A 17084-nucleotide genomic window follows, 5' to 3' on the forward strand; every position below is an offset into this window, starting at 1 on the left:
GACCTACATTGTTTTTATAGTGCAACTTAAATAAATAAATTGATAGCTATTTTCATCCCTTAATGAACCCCTGACTGTTGAAAAGGTGTTACATGATGAAATTGACATTGCACAAAATATAGATATGTTACTATATTTAGGAAATAAACACAACTAGTTGCACTATAAATTTCAATAGATTTTCTTAGAATATTTGACACAAAACAGTCAAATCAATAACTTAATTTTTTTCTTCAAAATATTCAGATTCCAATAGTTTACTACAAGCTGTGATTTTACTGGTATAAGATGAACAAGGGTAACACTTCTGGAAGGTTCATAAAAAATAAAAGATCTCAAAATCAACAATAACTTACTTGAAATATAATAGTTGCTATCCCATGCACACAAAGCCTTGGTCAGCCATGTGTTACTAAGTATCTGAGTTGAAACGTGACAAGATTTGTTGTTTTCAAAACATACGCTCATGTTTAGGCTGACTAAGTACTTGCTCTCTCCACTGAAATCTTCTATCTCATAAGACAGACGTAAAACACCAGCTAACCACAACTCTTCCTGCTTACCTAAAAAAAATATTAATAAAAGATCATTTCAAAGTCGCATGTTGGTCGATTAAATAACATTTTAAAAGTTAATAAACAGAAATGATTTAACTGGATTTGTTTTATAATGCAGCCATGTTTTACAGTGACTTGACTGTTAGTGTTGCTATTCACCAATTGCAACTCATTCAAAATTTTGACCCAATTGCAATTTGTTTTATTAAATCAAATTGTTCAACTGGTCAAAAATTTGAACAAACTGTTCAGCCAAAATGTGAAAGTGCAAAGTGATAAAATAAATCATACTTACAATCCTATAAGTCTGTAACTCCACTGTATTGATGTATTTCCTAAATCAGTCTATCAATCTGTAACGTTATATTATTGCCATTACCATACTAAAGGTGAACTGTTTTATTTTGAATTGCTATAAAAATGTCAAAACTAAGCTTTTATAGAGTTTTTCTTTCGAAAAGTATTCTATATTTATAAGAATCACACACTATGTGAATAAAAACATTTCATATTCAGTAAAATATTTGAAATTGCAATATGTTTGTAGGAAGGGGAGATAATCGCTTTTTGGTTTCAAAAAGTCTTTATTCAAAAGAATAGTATTTAAGGTTATCTCCCCAAGGAAGCATATTGTTATTTCATACATATTTTACTGAATATGAAATGTTTTTATTCACATAATGTGTGATACTTATAAATATAAAATACTTTTCGAAAGAAAAACTCTATAAAAGCTTAGTTTTGACATTTTTATAGCAATTCAAAATAAAACAGTTCACCTTTAGTATGGTAATGGCAATAATATAACGTTACAGATTGATAGACTGATTTAGGAAATACATCAATACAGTGGAGTTACAGACTTATAGGATTGTAAGTATGATTTATTTTATCACTTTGCACTTTCACATTTTGGCTGAACAGTTTGTTCAAATTTTTGACCAGTTGAACAATTTGATTTAATAAAACAAATTGCAATTGGGTCAAAATTTTGAATGAGTTGCAATTGGTGAATAGCAACACTAACAGTCAAGTCACTGTAATATAAAATCATTGTGTAAAATCGACAGTGAAAACTATGGAAATCTTCTAAAAAAAATAGTCTACAATCATTGATGTTCTTGAATTTTTAGTTCAACTGTGAATTGTTCCAATCCAGTCAAAAAGGTTTTTTTTTTTTCTGAAAAAGATTTCTTAAAATTTATTCATATAACATACCCCATTGATAGTCACTGAATGAAATGTTTCTCTGAAACCTTTCAGTGCCCACTGTGATGATTTGTTTACAAGGATCTATATTGAGGTAAGTATGGAAGGAGTATGGAATAAAGTCAACATCTACACAACATTCTACTCTGGTACAACTTGTGTCTAAATAACAGGTGGTTGGTTCTTCAATCTGTGGAAGGTTGATACTGTTGGTACATCCTGGATTAATAAATCAAATTTTCATAATAACATTTCTGCATAATCCACGTTGTTAAGCAGGCCAGTTTTTATCATTTGCATTTTCATCATTTAATCGATAAAAGATAAAAGACTTTTGCATTATGTTTGAGTATCAGAAAATTTGCATGGGGCAAACTTGAGACTGATTGTTCGTTGCTTAATGTCCATTGGCAAATATTTCATGCATTGTCAGGACGAGTAAACTTAAGATAGACGGTGGAAACCAAAATGAGAGGGATGGAAGTCAAGGGAAACAACAATGTCACCCTGCATACAAACTTACAAACAAATATATACAAATGCGGAATATAAATTGTTTACCTTTATTCCAACCAAGAGAACTTGGATAGAAAGGTGATGAATGTCTTGAACATTGTTTAACATGTAGGTATGACGATATTCCCAAGTCATTGAGTAGTTCAGAAATCATCCAATCGTCTAACTGTGACCCAGGAGTCATTGAATGTTGATGATACCAACTCTCCAAAGAGAATCCTATAAAACAAAAGTTACATTCTTAACATATCTTCAAATATAATATGTTTTTTTTTATTCTATATTCAGTTAACTAAAGCTAATAAGAATATATGCCCTCCTTTTTATAACTGTCAACATTGGTTCTACAGTGATTCCAAGTCCTTAAGCTTATTTTCAATAGGGAAAACCCAAATACTTTACTGATAGACAAAGTTACAGCTTTGTGCAGCAACTATTTTGTGTTCTTTCTAACTGGGCCCGAATAAGTGGTTCTATACTAAGAACAATGTCTAATCCATATTGTTTGACTTAAGGCTTGGTGTTAAATTATGAGTATTTGATTCATGAAAGCGATATATTAAAAGTTGCTTTTAATAAATATTCTTATTTTAATACCTGGGATACTGAACCCACTTCTCCAGTCACACTGCTGTTTTGGCAGTTTCATATTTTGTAGAATGGTGTACTTTTCATCACACTGGGAGTCTGAACTCTCATAACAAAACCTAATTCTCATATTTACAAGGTAATATCTCTCAGCGTACAGGTCTTCTATGCTGTATCTGTACACAAATTTGATAAATAGTTAGTGTTTGACACCTGAGATAAATTATCTATATACTCTTTAAATTTCATGTGCAACGTTTCATTGAAATTCATAAGATCATTATCTTGAAAGGAAAGTGATATTGCTTTCAATATTTTCATGATCTGTTTCCTTATACCTTTAGAAACCAGGTTGAAGGCAGAGATTTAAAAAAAAAATGGGAATGTGTCCAGATAATGTCCCCCTCTTGCATATAATATTATAAAGGGGCATAACTCCAGAACATAAAAGTGACGCCACCCAAATTCAAACTTGATCCGAGTTTTGTGGTAATGAGCACAAGTACAAGTTTTATAACACTAAGGTTGGGGCATAAAAGTGAAGAAAATATTAAACATCAAAGTATTGGAACTATGTACTCACTAAATGTTTTAGAATTGTTGCAAGAAGTCAAGAATAACTTTTCATTTTCAGATTTTAACTACACTCAAATTAATTGCATTTCCCTCCTCAACTCGAACTATTCCTTGTAAGCTAAAAGAATAATGAACACCTAACCAAAAAAAAAGATAAAAGAAATCAGCTAATAAATTTGATAAAAGGAGACTAGATCTCGTCAGATTAAAAGGAACTTCAATCTTTGATGACAGGACAAAATGTCTTAGAATTATAGCAAGAGGTAAATGACAATTTGTAATGTTAAGCTTTTTTTCAATGACTATTAAATTAAATACTTTTACTTACTCAACTCGTACAATTCCTTGTAAGCTAAAGGAATAATGAGCACCTAACAAAAAAAGAAATAAAAGAAATAAGCTAATAATTTTCATTAAGAGTCTACGAATTCAATAATGAATATCACTAGATTAAAAGTAAAATACAACTAGAACTTTAATCTATGATGCGAGAACAAAATATGCCTTTCATCAAGAAATCATTAAACAAAAAGTTTAATGCAAACAAAATATATACATTTATATATAAATGAGAAAATAAAAAATATATTAAAATCTATGGTTGGGTTTTGCTCATTGTTGAAGACCTATAGATGTTTTCATCCATATGGTGAATATTGGTCTAATTGGCAATCATGCCACATTTTGATATTAGTTTAAATTACAAACCAGTGAGTGCATATTTTTTGTCATTAAAAAACCATCAAATTTTATTTCATTTTTGATCATTTAAACATTGCACCTTGCCCTGTTTCTAGAAAGTAAAAAAACAACACTTATCATAAGTTTGTTGACAGGCTTATAAGACATGTTTACTAATTATGAAAAAAAGAAAGAACAAGAATGTGTCCCAAGTACACGGATGCCACATCTGCACTATCATTTTCTATGTTCAGTGGACCATGAAAAGGGGATAAAAATCTCTAATTTGGCATTAAAATTAGAAAGATCATATCATAGGGAACATGTTTACTACTAGTTTCAAATTGATTAGACTTCAACTTCATCAAAAACTACCTCGACCAAAAACTTTAACCTGACCTTGACCAAAAACTATAACCTGAAGCGGGAGGAACAGGCGGACGGACAAACGAACGGACGGATGAACGTACAGACGGAAGGACTCACAGACCAGAAAACATAATGCCCATAAATGGGGCATAAAAAGAGAATGTAAAGCAGATTCAGTCTAGCCTGGCATTGTGTTAGATTTATGGATTTATCAACAGAAACTGATCACAGAGTATGCATGGTGGCACAAGTTTTCACTTCAAGCCACATGTCACAGTAAAAGCTATTCAGCTTTTATCAAGATACAGATCTAGATGAGTAACTTACCCCATTGGAAATCCAGTAAAGTACTATTGTACTGTATTTTCTCTATACCAATACTTATTCTCGAATTACAGCTGTCTAATAGAAATGAGATTTCAAATGTCTGTTGTAACAAAGTATTCATAACACAACACTGAATCCCTGTACATGTATCTGTGATATAACAGGACACTTCAGCTGGTAACTCCATTAAAGTCATGTTCATACCACAATCTACAATAATAAACAACACTGCTATTTGTATTCATGGTTTATAATTCCCAATTCCCAATCCCCAAATAACTTTCCCTTGTTTTCTCTAGTATTTACTTTCATTTAGTTTTGGATACCCCCTCCCAATACTTCCCATAGTTTATTATAAGAGGTATGAAAGCTGGTTGATAGATGGCAATAGAGTAGCTAAACTGAATAAATGTTCCCACTTTCAGTTATTAAATGACACTTAACATCAAACACACAATCACTGTCACATCTTGGTATCATACATTTTCTCTTGTGATGATAAATTTTACAAATAAGCTAGCAGACTAGCTAAAATATGCTACATTAAACTTCTCTTGAATTAATGCAATGTTTTATATGTGATTCCATTTGTGTGCAATTTACTGCTTTATTAAGAGAAAATTTTAAACATACCTTTGGACCAGCTACTGTTTGATCTTGAGCATTTATCATCTAGAAAGTAATGTCCTATATTTGTCTCTTCATACAGTTGATATAAAATATTACTTGGAAGAGAATCTATAATAGTATAATGTTTCCTCTCTAGCCAGTCAGTTAAAGAAAAATCTGAAATAAAAAGAGAATGAAATTGAAAAATCAGAGAAAGTACATAAGACTCTTCTGATATTAGAGGCAATTGCCATGAAAGTCCAACTTACATGTTCCATATCTATGTTATATTAATGAACCATTTCCTCTGGTCTCCAAAGTAATTAAACAAACCAGACTTATATAAATTTCTCTATTAATAAGCATATCTTTAGTTGTGAACTTTAAAAGTGTTAAAGAGAATTAATAATAACTTGCATTTAATTCATTTTGCATAAATGTGCAATTATCAAAATATCAAAGGTGTAAATTAAGTAAAGACAAAATATGATTATTCTGACACTTAAATTGCTAGTTTATAAAAAATCGATTTTCATTTAAACTTCTGAAGAAGAAGAAAAAATGTTTTGACACCAGGGTTTTTATGCTCCCTACTTTCAATGCAATGGGAGACCCAAAAAAAATAATCACAAAAGCAACCTAAACCAGCAACCCTTCCAAAAAAAAAAACCACATTCACAAAAATGTACACATACTTGCAATATAAAAATCAGATGTCCATTTACAAGCTGCTTTTGGAAGAAGGTTGTTCTCCATAATAACACTATATACTGGTTCCCTTCTGGCTTCAAAATTAGTTGATGCATTTAGGCTGATAAGGTATAATTTTTCCTCATACAAATTTTCAATTAAGAACCTGTGAAAGAGAAAAGAAAAATGAAAATGGACCACAACCCAGCACAACCAACCATACCCCAAAAACATGCAAAATTTTATTCTTAAATGGTACAAAATGTTTCATAACTGATTAAAAATTATCCCACCATTATTTAAGATATCAAGAGTTTTGTTTTACTCAATAGAGAACTTTTAATGAAGAGATAGCAATTGTGATCAACCCTGTACTGAAAAATCCCTAAAATTTACTTAACTAATCCATCAAACAACAATCCATAATGAACAAGAGGCTGTCACAACGACAGCAAACCGGATTTATTAACATTTATTTGTGTCCTGGCAATATCACAAGAACCATTACTGATGCATGGTGAAAGAGAAAATCGTCAATATCAAATTTGACCTCCATTTTGTCATCAGTATCAACATATTAAAATTTAAAAGCTTAGATTGAATGGTTCATGAGTAAATGCAACAACGTGAATGGAAACGCCATTTTACAATCTTTCAAGAACTATAACTCCTGAACGGTAAAAGTCAAAATCGTCATTATTAAACTTTATTTTGTCATCAGTAACAACATATAAAAATTTTAAAAGCTTTGGTTGAATAGTTCATGAGAAAATGCACGGACACGACTGGAAACTTTATTTTTCAATCTTTCAAGAACCATAACTCCTGAACGGTACAAGTCAAAATCGTCATTATTGAACTTGACCTCCATTTTGTCATCAGTAACAAAATATTAAAATTTGGGAAGCTTTGGTAGAACAGTTCATGCGTAAATGCACGGACACGACTGGAAACTCCATTTTTCAATCTTTCAAGAACCATAACTCCTGAAAGGTATAAGTCAAAATCGCCATTATTGAACTTGACCTTCATTTAGTTGTCAGTAACAACATATTAAAATTTTAAAAGCTTTGGTTGAACGGTTCATGAGTTAATGCACGGACAACATTTGATTGCCGCCCGCCTGCCGTACATCCCCAATTCAATAACCGACATTTTTGTCACAAAAATCCGGTTAGAAATGAAATCTGAATCAGCTAAAACTTGCCGTACATCCCCAATTCAATAACCGACATTTTTGTCACAAAAATCCGTTTAAAAATGAAATCTGAATCAGCTAAAACTTGACAACATTTGATTGCTGCCCGCCCGCCGTACATCCCCAATTCAATAACCGACATTTTTGTCACAAAAATCCGGTTAAAAATGAAATCTGAATCAGCTAAAACTTGGCGTACATCCCCAATTCAGTAACCAACATTTTTGTCACAAAAATCCGGTTAAAAATGAAATCTGAATCAGCTAAAACTTGTACAGTATGTTGCACAATATTTTAACATTAATTTCTCTTCCAGCCTGCTTTTCACCATTCTATAATGTATATATTGAAGGAAGCTTAAGGGCTGACGAATAATTGGCCATAGAAATGACAGGAAATTTAAATTCTTATACATTAACTATCAATCATGTTATAGGGAAAATATGATATCTGACTGAAGCAGACTGACAATACAAATAAAAATAACAGTTATAAAGAATATCATTATAAGTAAAATATCAAGAATTATTTTTCTGGTGAAAATAGACCAGTATTTATGTAGAGCCTTGCCTCAATTTGTTTAATCTTCTAAAACTAAATTCACAAAAACTTACGATATCTGCATAACACCATATAGATCTAAAACTTTCTGTGATCCTAAAATATAAAGATTAAATTACAAATTCAAAAGCATTTGTATATAAATCCTGCATATTGTTTTATTTTAGATAATCAAAGCACACAAAATTAACATATCAATAACAAGAATGTGTCCAAAGTACACGGATGCCCCACTCGCACTATCATTTTCCATGTTTTATGGACTTTGAAATTGGGTAATTATCTAATTTGGCATTAAAATTAGAAAGATTATACTATAGGGAACATGTGTACTAAGTTTCAAGTTGATTGGACTTCAATTTCATCAAAAACTACCTTGACCAAAAACTTTAACCTGAAGCGGCACGAACGAACGAACGGAGCCACAGACCAGAAAACATAATGCCCCTCTACTATCGTAGATGGGGCATAAAAACTTAACAATGACCGAAATGAGTTAAAATAATATACCCACAATACATTGTGTTTAGTCTTAAAGTACACAGACACACAAATTACAGGCAAGACATTTATAGACTAAACTCGATTAGGGTGTTTTGCTGTATTATTTTTGGCTAAGACAATAAATATTGGACAGAGAATTATTGGCAAATTTCTAATTCTGTATCTTATTTCACATTTACAGCAAATTTACCTAAATCTAATAATGACTTAACAGTACAGCTAGCAAGCTAGCTAACCAAAGATATTACCTTTACCTACACACTCAATGCAATCGGCTGTAAATGGCATTTCTTTAAAACACAAGACTATCTTACAATCTTTCTTGTCCATCTTTTACAACATGCAGGGAATTAGAAAAACGAGGTATGGGCCAAAATATATCCTTAGATATAGGCGACAGATACAAATAAATTCAATAATCTTTAAAACTATACTAAATCTAACAGTTTCACTGTATGTGAGTTACACTTACCCCATACATAGTCATACAATGTTACATCAAAGCTTAATTTCTCTATTCTGACTGTCAACCTGAAGTCACATGGATCAATCTCCACACCTATCTCTAAAGACTTTCCTAGTTCATTGACATCTATACAACACTGGACTGCTGTACAGGACTGATCTATGTAACAGTTCATATTACTCAGGAGTGATGGTAGATTTCTGATTTCTTGTGAACAGTCTATAAAAAAAATTCTCAACATATAGATATATACATACTAATATTTTTAAAATGGTCAATTCTACAGACATCCTAACAACAAGATTAAATTTGCTTTGTGCTATATCCCTCCATATAAATTTAAAACATTGCTTTTGCCATTAAATCATCACAGCAACTGTTGATCATCAACTACATTGAATATATTTATTTACTCTAGAAAGTTAAATATTCAATTTTAAAATGCATGACAATTAAGCCTTCTATTATATAGTTTGAAAATGAAACTATGATTAGTGAATAAAAAATCTTAATATTCAGCTGTGTGGTAAAATATATATTGATAAGTGGTGTGGGTGAATAAATATGACACAAAGCCTGTGATATGTACAAATGTCATACAAAATTTAAAATTACCATTGTGTGAAGTTCAATTTTTTCTGTTTTTAGAAACACTATCTATCATATACATGTAGCCTTTCAGAGACATATCTGCAATTCTTACTGGAAATAATAACAGAATATTAATCCATAATATTTGGAGCCATTAGACAATTACAGCCTTTTTACAAACGAAAATTCATCACAAATTAAAACTATTTACAGAAATTAATCTACAGTGGATTCATTAGTTTTCGTTGGATACCAATTTTAGTGGATTTCGTGGGTACAGGGGAACCACAAATTTAGATGTTCAACGAATTACACATTTTCTAAAGGAAAGAATGAAGACTTTGCCAAAACCACGAAATTAAATATCATCAAATATGCAAGTTTTCCTCAAACCATGAAAATTGGTATCAGCAAAAATAAATGAATCCACAGTAGTCGAAATATGATATGAATTTTCTTTTTTAAGTAACCTGATCTCCATCCATTGATTGGTGGGCTGTATGGCCAGCTGTATCTCTGACAAGGACTGTCCAGAAGGAACGGAGCTATTCCTAGTATTTCTTCAAGCTTTCTAATCTCTACCACAGTGAGTGATTGTGATGGATTGATTCCTACTGATGACTTCCACGAGGATAAAGAAAAATCTTCAAATATAAAGAAATTAGGTTAGTTTTAGTCCTAACATTGTATCACTTAAATCGAAGATGAAAGAGGTTAAAAAAAATGCCTCTCGAGCTCCTCGAGCTCACTGTGATTTACACACAAAAAGAAAAAAAATACATCCAAAATATTTAAACATATGAAAAAATTATTAGAATTTAAGCAGATATATAAAGTATTATTAAAGGCATAAATGAATCAAATGTAGCTCAAATGAAAGGAAATTTTACTGGTTGATGCATTTGTTTTTCGTTTAGTAACTTAGTTAACTCTCATTCTATGTCACAAAAGTAAATAAAGCACAGCAATCTTGGAAATGAAGAAAACTTGTATCCCTTTGGGGTATTTTTAGATCTTTTCTCAAACTTAGTTGCTGCAGTGGTAGGGATACATGATTATAAGCAGCAGCTGTTGTTTCTACTCCCATACTCTCTAAATATGAATGAATGGGAAAAAGAATAAATTTAGAACATACATGTTACTTGTTTTTTAAAAGATTATTAGTTGAATGACAAATAAAAAGAAACTTACTTGAATTTTTAAATCCTGTCTGCCATTTGCATGGTTTCTTTGTCAGTTTAGTATTATTGAAGACAATCTGATCAAACAAACAAGGCTTGGAAGATTCAAAACAAATGCTGACATTCATATTGACCAAGAAACTACCATCACTCTCCAGATCATATATGGAATAACTGGTAGAAATAAATAAACACAATGTAAATGCAAATAAACTGCAGGACTGGTGAATAAAATGACTGAAAATTTGTTTTTCATAAAGAAAAAAGAAAAGAATAGCCAATTAAAGATCGAGTCCATGATACCAATTATTGTGCTTATTGAAATTGTAAATATTGTAAAAGGAGATATTATGAAGGCATTGGATCAGAAGAAAATAAAATAGCTCAGTAGAAAACATCCATGAGGATATATACCCTTAGATGTACAAATTCTGTATCAAATATGACTGTTAAAAGTCTAAAAAAATACAATTACTGATTTCATGGCATGTCATATAAATGTTATATACCATACTTACTCAATACGAATAACATTTTTCATATACAAATTCTGTTTGACTCCTAAAAAATACCAAAAATTAAAAATTTATCTGTCTATTGAAGTAAATACAACTGAATGTATGAATATCTATTTCATTATTCCAGATGAGCAATTGTAATTGATAAAGATTGTCAAGAAAAAATTCTCCCTCTAATAGTATTTTGTGATAGTAAAATTGCAAAAAAGTACAATTGAAATCCAAATTTCACATGCAAAAAACACCAAAAAACAAAGAAATTCAGACATATGTTTTCATAGGGCACTACAAACTTATTTCTTGTTTTTTTTTTTTTTTTTTACGAAAAAGAGGAAAAAGCTTTCAAAAGATTCCCCCCCCCCTCCCCCTCAAAATCATCACCTGCAAATGTTTTTTTTTGTTTAAATCGAAATTGAGATCAAATCTAGTGTCAAATAATCCATTCAAAAGATACTTCTTTCAATCTTTCAATTGAACTAAATTGTTTGCAATTAATTTTTTTTCAAATTCTGATTTGGGTGGATTGGGGTTGACATTAGATTTGAGAATAAATTGCCTTCCTTTTCCACATGCTTTAAGGGGGCTCACAGGTATAAATCAATTTTTTTTTCTAATATAGAATTTCGCTATATTTTTCTATTAAAGAACTTAATCATATACTTTATAGAAAAATGAAATAAAATAAACAGCTGCGCCATGAGCGCATGATATGCCTGACGTCTTGTGTAGAAGTTTTATGCAATAATCATCAATAGTTTCTGAGAAATTTTTAAGCAATAACCATATATTGTTTTTGAGACACGGCGGGACATGTGAAACCCCCAACACTGTTTTTTTTTTTACAAAAATCTAAATATCACTCAAATAAAATTTTGAATCAATCCAAAAAGTATACAGATGCTTTAAAGGGGGCTCACAGGTATAAATCAATTTTTTTTTCTAATATAGAATTTCGCTATATTTTTCTATTAATGAACTTAATCATATACTTTATAGAAAAATGAAATAAAATAAACAGCTGCGCCATGAGCGCATGATATGCCCGACGTCTTGTGTAGAAGTTTTATGCAATAATCATTAATAGTTTCTGAGAAATTTTTAAGCAATAACCATATATTGTTTTTGAGACACGACGGGACATGTGAAACCCCCAACACTGTTTTTTTTTTCTCACAAAAATCTAAATATCACTCAAATAAAATTTTGAATCAATCCAAAAAGTATACAGATCTTTAGATTAATATAACAAAGAAGTGTGTATAGTTTCAAGCAATAATCATAAATTGTTTTTGAGATACGGCGCGACATGTAAAAAAAAACATCCTCTTTTTTACAAAATACTCAATAACTCAAAAATAAAATTTAGAGTCATAACCAAAAAGTATACAGATCTTTAGATTAATATAACAAAGAAGTGTGTAAAGTTTTAAGCAATAATCATAAATCATTTTTGAGATACGGCACAACATGTAAAAACCCCTCCCCCTTTTTTACAAAATACTCAATAACTCAAAAATGAAATTTTGAATCATCACTTAAAAGTATACAGATATTTAGATTAATATAACAAAGAAGTGTGTAAAGTTTTAAGCAATAATCATAAATTGTTTTTGAGATACAGCGTGACATGTAAAAAAAAACCTCCCCCTTTTTTACAAATTACTCAATAACTCAAAAATAAAATTTTGAATCATCACCAAAAAGTATACAGATATTAAGATTAATATAACTAAGAAGCATGTACAGTTTGAAGCAATAATCAAGAATCATTTTTGAGATACGGTGCGACATGTGAAAAAAAAAACACCCCCATTTTAGTTACAAAGTGCCGTAACTCAAAACGTTTAAATCCTATTTTCACCAAAAAGTATACAGATCATTTGACCATTATTAGAAACAACTTATTAAGTTTCATGAAATTTGGATAAGTTGTTCTCAAGTTACAGTGCAACATGTTTACGCCGTACAGACGGACGGACACCTGACATTTGTATACCATAATACATCCTGTCAAAATTTTGACAGCATATAACTAGAGGGTCCAAGGACCCTGTGTCGCTCACCTGATATTTTTATTTACAATTGTTGCATGATAAATGCAACTGTTGTACTGTCGTTTAGTTTCAGAGATATAATACTAAAAAATGCATTTGAAACCTGTTTTATTTCAGCCATGTGGGCAGGCAGGGTCATCATACACAGTAGTCCCTGGATATCCTAGTGGTGATTTAAACCAAGTTTGTTTAAATTCGACAGTTGTTTCAGGGGAGAATTTTTGTAAAATTTATCTAACAAGAAATGCAAAGTAATGAGAAAGTTGTGAAGTAGTTTTGTTGTTGCGCACCTCCCCCCCCCCCCCTTTGCCAAACAAAACAAAAAGGTAATAAAAAATTATCATAAAAGGGCAATCTATCCTATTAATGATTTCTGCAAAATTCAGTTGATTGTGCAAGGGTTGTATAGCCAGCTGAGGGCGTTAAAAACTCTCTTTCTTTTGTTGTTGCAGATAGATCTTGACCTGATAAACAATTTTACATGTCAGATTTGCTCTAAATGCTTTGGTTTTTGAGTGATAAGCCAAAAACTGCATTTTACCCCTATGTTCTATTTTTAGCCATGGCGGCCATCTTGGTTGGTTGGCCGGGTCACTGGACACAATTTTTAAACTAGATACCCCAATGATGATTGTGGCCAAGTTTGGTTTAATTTGGTCCAGTAGTTTCAGAGGAGAAGATTTTTGTAAAAGATAACTAAGATTTATGAAAAATGGTTAAAAATTTATTATAAAGGGCAATTACTCCAAAAGGGGTCAACAGACCATTTTGGTCATGTTGACTTATTTGTAGATCTTACTTAGCTGAACATTTTTGCTGTTTACAGGGACGGGACATGTGAAACCCCCAACACTGTTTTTTTTTTCTCACAAAAATCTAAATATCACTCAAATAAAATTTTGAATCAATCCAAAAAGTATACAGATCTTTAGATTAATATAACAAAGAAGTGTGTATAGTTTCAAGCAATAATCATAAATTGTTTTTGAGATACGGCGCGACATGTAAAAAAAAACATCCTCTTTTTTACAAAATACTCAATAACTCAAAAATAAAATTTAGAGTCATAACCAAAAAGTATACAGATCTTTAGATTAATATAACAAAGAAGTGTGTAAAGTTTTAAGCAATAATCATAAATCATTTTTGAGATACGGCACAACATGTAAAAACCCCTCCCCCTTTTTTACAAAATACTCAATAACTCAAAAATGAAATTTTGAATCATCACTTAAAAGTATACAGATATTTAGATTAATATAACAAAGAAGTGTGTAAAGTTTTAAGCAATAATCATAAATTGTTTTTGAGATACAGCGTGACATGTAAAAAAAAACCTCCCCCTTTTTTACAAATTACTCAATAACTCAAAAATAAAATTTTGAATCATCACCAAAAAGTATACAGATATTAAGATTAATATAACTAAGAAGCATGTACAGTTTGAAGCAATAATCAAGAATCATTTTTGAGATACGGTGCGACATGTGAAAAAAAAAACACCCCCATTTTAGTTACAAAGTGCCGTAACTCAAAACGTTTAAATCCTATTTTCACCAAAAAGTATACAGATCATTTGACCATTATTAGAAACAACTTATTAAGTTTCATGAAATTTGGATAAGTTGTTCTCAAGTTACAGTGCAACATGTTTACGCCGTACAGACGGACGGACACCTGACATTTGTATACCATAATACATCCTGTCAAAATTTTGACAGCATATAACTAGAGGGTCCAAGGACCCTGTGTCGCTCACCTGATATTTTTATTTACAATTGTTGCATGATAAATGCAACTGTTGTACTGTCGTTTAGTTTCAGAGATATAATACTAAAAAATGCATTTGAAACCTGTTTTATTTCAGCCATGTGGGCAGGCAGGGTCATCATACACAGTAGTCCCTGGATATCCTAGTGGTGATTTAAACCAAGTTTGTTTAAATTCGACAGTTGTTTCAGGGGAGAATTTTTGTAAAATTTATCTAACAAGAAATGCAAAGTAATGAGAAAGTTGTGAAGTAGTTTTGTTGTTGCGCACCTCCCCCCCCCCCCCCCTTTGCCAAACAAAACAAAAAGGTAATAAAAAATTATCATAAAAGGGCAATCTATCCTATTAATGATTTCTGCAAAATTCAGTTGATTGTGCAAGGGTTGTATAGCCAGCTGAGGGCGTTAAAAACTCTCTTTCTTTTGTTGTTGCAGATAGATCTTGACCTGATAAACAATTTTACATGTCAGATTTGCTCTAAATGCTTTGGTTTTTGAGTGATAAGCCAAAAACTGCATTTTACCCCTATGTTCTATTTTTAGCCATGGCGGCCATCTTGGTTGGTTGGCCGGGTCACTGGACACAATTTTTAAACTAGATACCCCAATGATGATTGTGGCCAAGTTTGGTTTAATTTGGTCCAGTAGTTTCAGAGGAGAAGATTTTTGTAAAAGATAACTAAGATTTATGAAAAATGGTTAAAAATTTATTATAAAGGGCAATTACTCCAAAAGGGGTCAACAGACCATTTTGGTCATGTTGACTTATTTGTAGATCTTACTTAGCTGAACATTTTTGCTGTTTACAGTTTATCTCTATCTATAATAATATTCAAGATAATAACCAAAAACAGCAAAATTTCCTTAAAATTACCAATTCAGGGGCAGCAACCTATCAACGAGTTGTCCGATTCATCTCAAAATTTCAGGGCAGATAGATCTTGACCTGATAAACAATTTTACTACATGTTAGATTTGCTCTAAATGCTTCGGTTTTTGAGTGATAAGCCAAAAACTGCATTTTACCCCTATGTTCTATTTTTAGCCATGGCAGCCATCTTGGTTGGTTGGCCGGATCATCCGACACAATTTTTAAACTAGATACCCCAATGATGATTGTGGCCAAGTTTGGTTAAATTTGGTCCAGTAGTTTCAGAGGAGAAGATTTTTGTAAAAGATAATTAAGATTTACGAAAAATGGTTAAAAATTGACTATAAAAGGCAATAACTTCTGAAGGGGTCAACAGACCATTTTGGTCATGTTGACTTATTTGTAGATCTTACTTTGCTGAAAATTTTTGCTGTTTACAGTTTATCTCTATCTATAATAATATTCAAGATAATAACCAAAAACAGCAAATTTTCTCAAAATTACCAATTATGGGGCAGCAACCTATCAACGGGTTGTCCGATTCATCTGAAAATTTCAGGGAAGATAGATCTTCATCTGATAAACAATTTTACACCTGTCAGATTTGCTCTAAATGCTTTGGTTTTTGAGTTATAAGCCAAAAACTGCATTTTACCCCTATATTCTATTTTTAGCCATGGCGGCCATCTTGGTTGGTTGGGCGGGTCACCGGACACAATTTTTAAACTAGATACCCTAATAATGATTTTGGCCATGTTTAGTTAAATTTGGCCCAGCAGTTTCAGAGAAGATTTTTGTAAAAGTTAACGACGACGGACGACGACAGACGTCAAGTGATGAGAAAAGCTCACTTGGCCCTTCGGGCCAGGTGAGCTAAAAATGGGGTCACTCTTCATTTAAGCTCCCAATCTGCCTCCGAAAAAAGCATACATTTTTGTTGATGTCCTTTTTTTCTGTTAAACTACATGTAATAGGAGAAATAGAGGTAATATCTAAATAAAAAAAGAACTAAATTACAGAAATCACTTAAATTTTACAATTATTTAGTTTCTGTACAGCTTATTGGAAAACAATAATAAAAAATAAAGGTCACTGACGAGTTAAAAAAGATATCTCAATTTTCATTACCAAAAATGGCATTTTTGCACCAAAGGGAAATAATTTGGAGCTTTTTCACTGATATAAACACTTTAAAACTCATCTGGAGCCAAACCAAATCGATTTTTTTTGGTTGATTTGTGTACCATAT

General features: G+C 31.4%; 2 protein-coding genes across 2 annotated transcripts in view; both read right to left on the reverse strand.

Moving 5' to 3' along the window:
• Positions 1-10790, reverse strand: part of LOC143057504 (uncharacterized) — a 119463-nt gene extending 108673 nt beyond the window's left edge. The window contains exons 1-12 of the mRNA XM_076230814.1: positions 10634-10790; positions 9913-10086; positions 8858-9070; positions 7935-7977; positions 6128-6288; positions 5457-5609; positions 4824-5033; positions 3775-3817; positions 2880-3046; positions 2328-2501; positions 1776-1985; positions 357-563 (exon numbers count right to left, since the gene is read on the reverse strand). Coding sequence (XP_076086929.1) covers positions 357-563; positions 1776-1985; positions 2328-2501; positions 2880-3046; positions 3775-3817; positions 4824-5033; positions 5457-5609; positions 6128-6288; positions 7935-7977; positions 8858-9070; positions 9913-10086; positions 10634-10751 — 1873 coding nt within the window. The 5' untranslated portion in view covers positions 10752-10790. The remainder of the gene's footprint in view (positions 1-356; positions 564-1775; positions 1986-2327; positions 2502-2879; positions 3047-3774; positions 3818-4823; positions 5034-5456; positions 5610-6127; positions 6289-7934; positions 7978-8857; positions 9071-9912; positions 10087-10633) is intronic.
• A 282-nt stretch (positions 10791-11072) lies between these two features.
• LOC143057505 (uncharacterized) overlaps positions 11073-17084 on the reverse strand; it is a 56112-nt gene continuing 50100 nt past the window's right edge. Inside the window, exon 43 of the mRNA XM_076230815.1 lies at positions 11073-11080. Coding sequence (XP_076086930.1) covers positions 11073-11080 — 8 coding nt within the window. The remainder of the gene's footprint in view (positions 11081-17084) is intronic.

Source organism: Mytilus galloprovincialis, chromosome 13, assembly GCF_965363235.1.
Source record: "Mytilus galloprovincialis chromosome 13, xbMytGall1.hap1.1, whole genome shotgun sequence".
Classification (NCBI taxonomy): domain Eukaryota; kingdom Metazoa; phylum Mollusca; class Bivalvia; order Mytilida; family Mytilidae; genus Mytilus; species Mytilus galloprovincialis.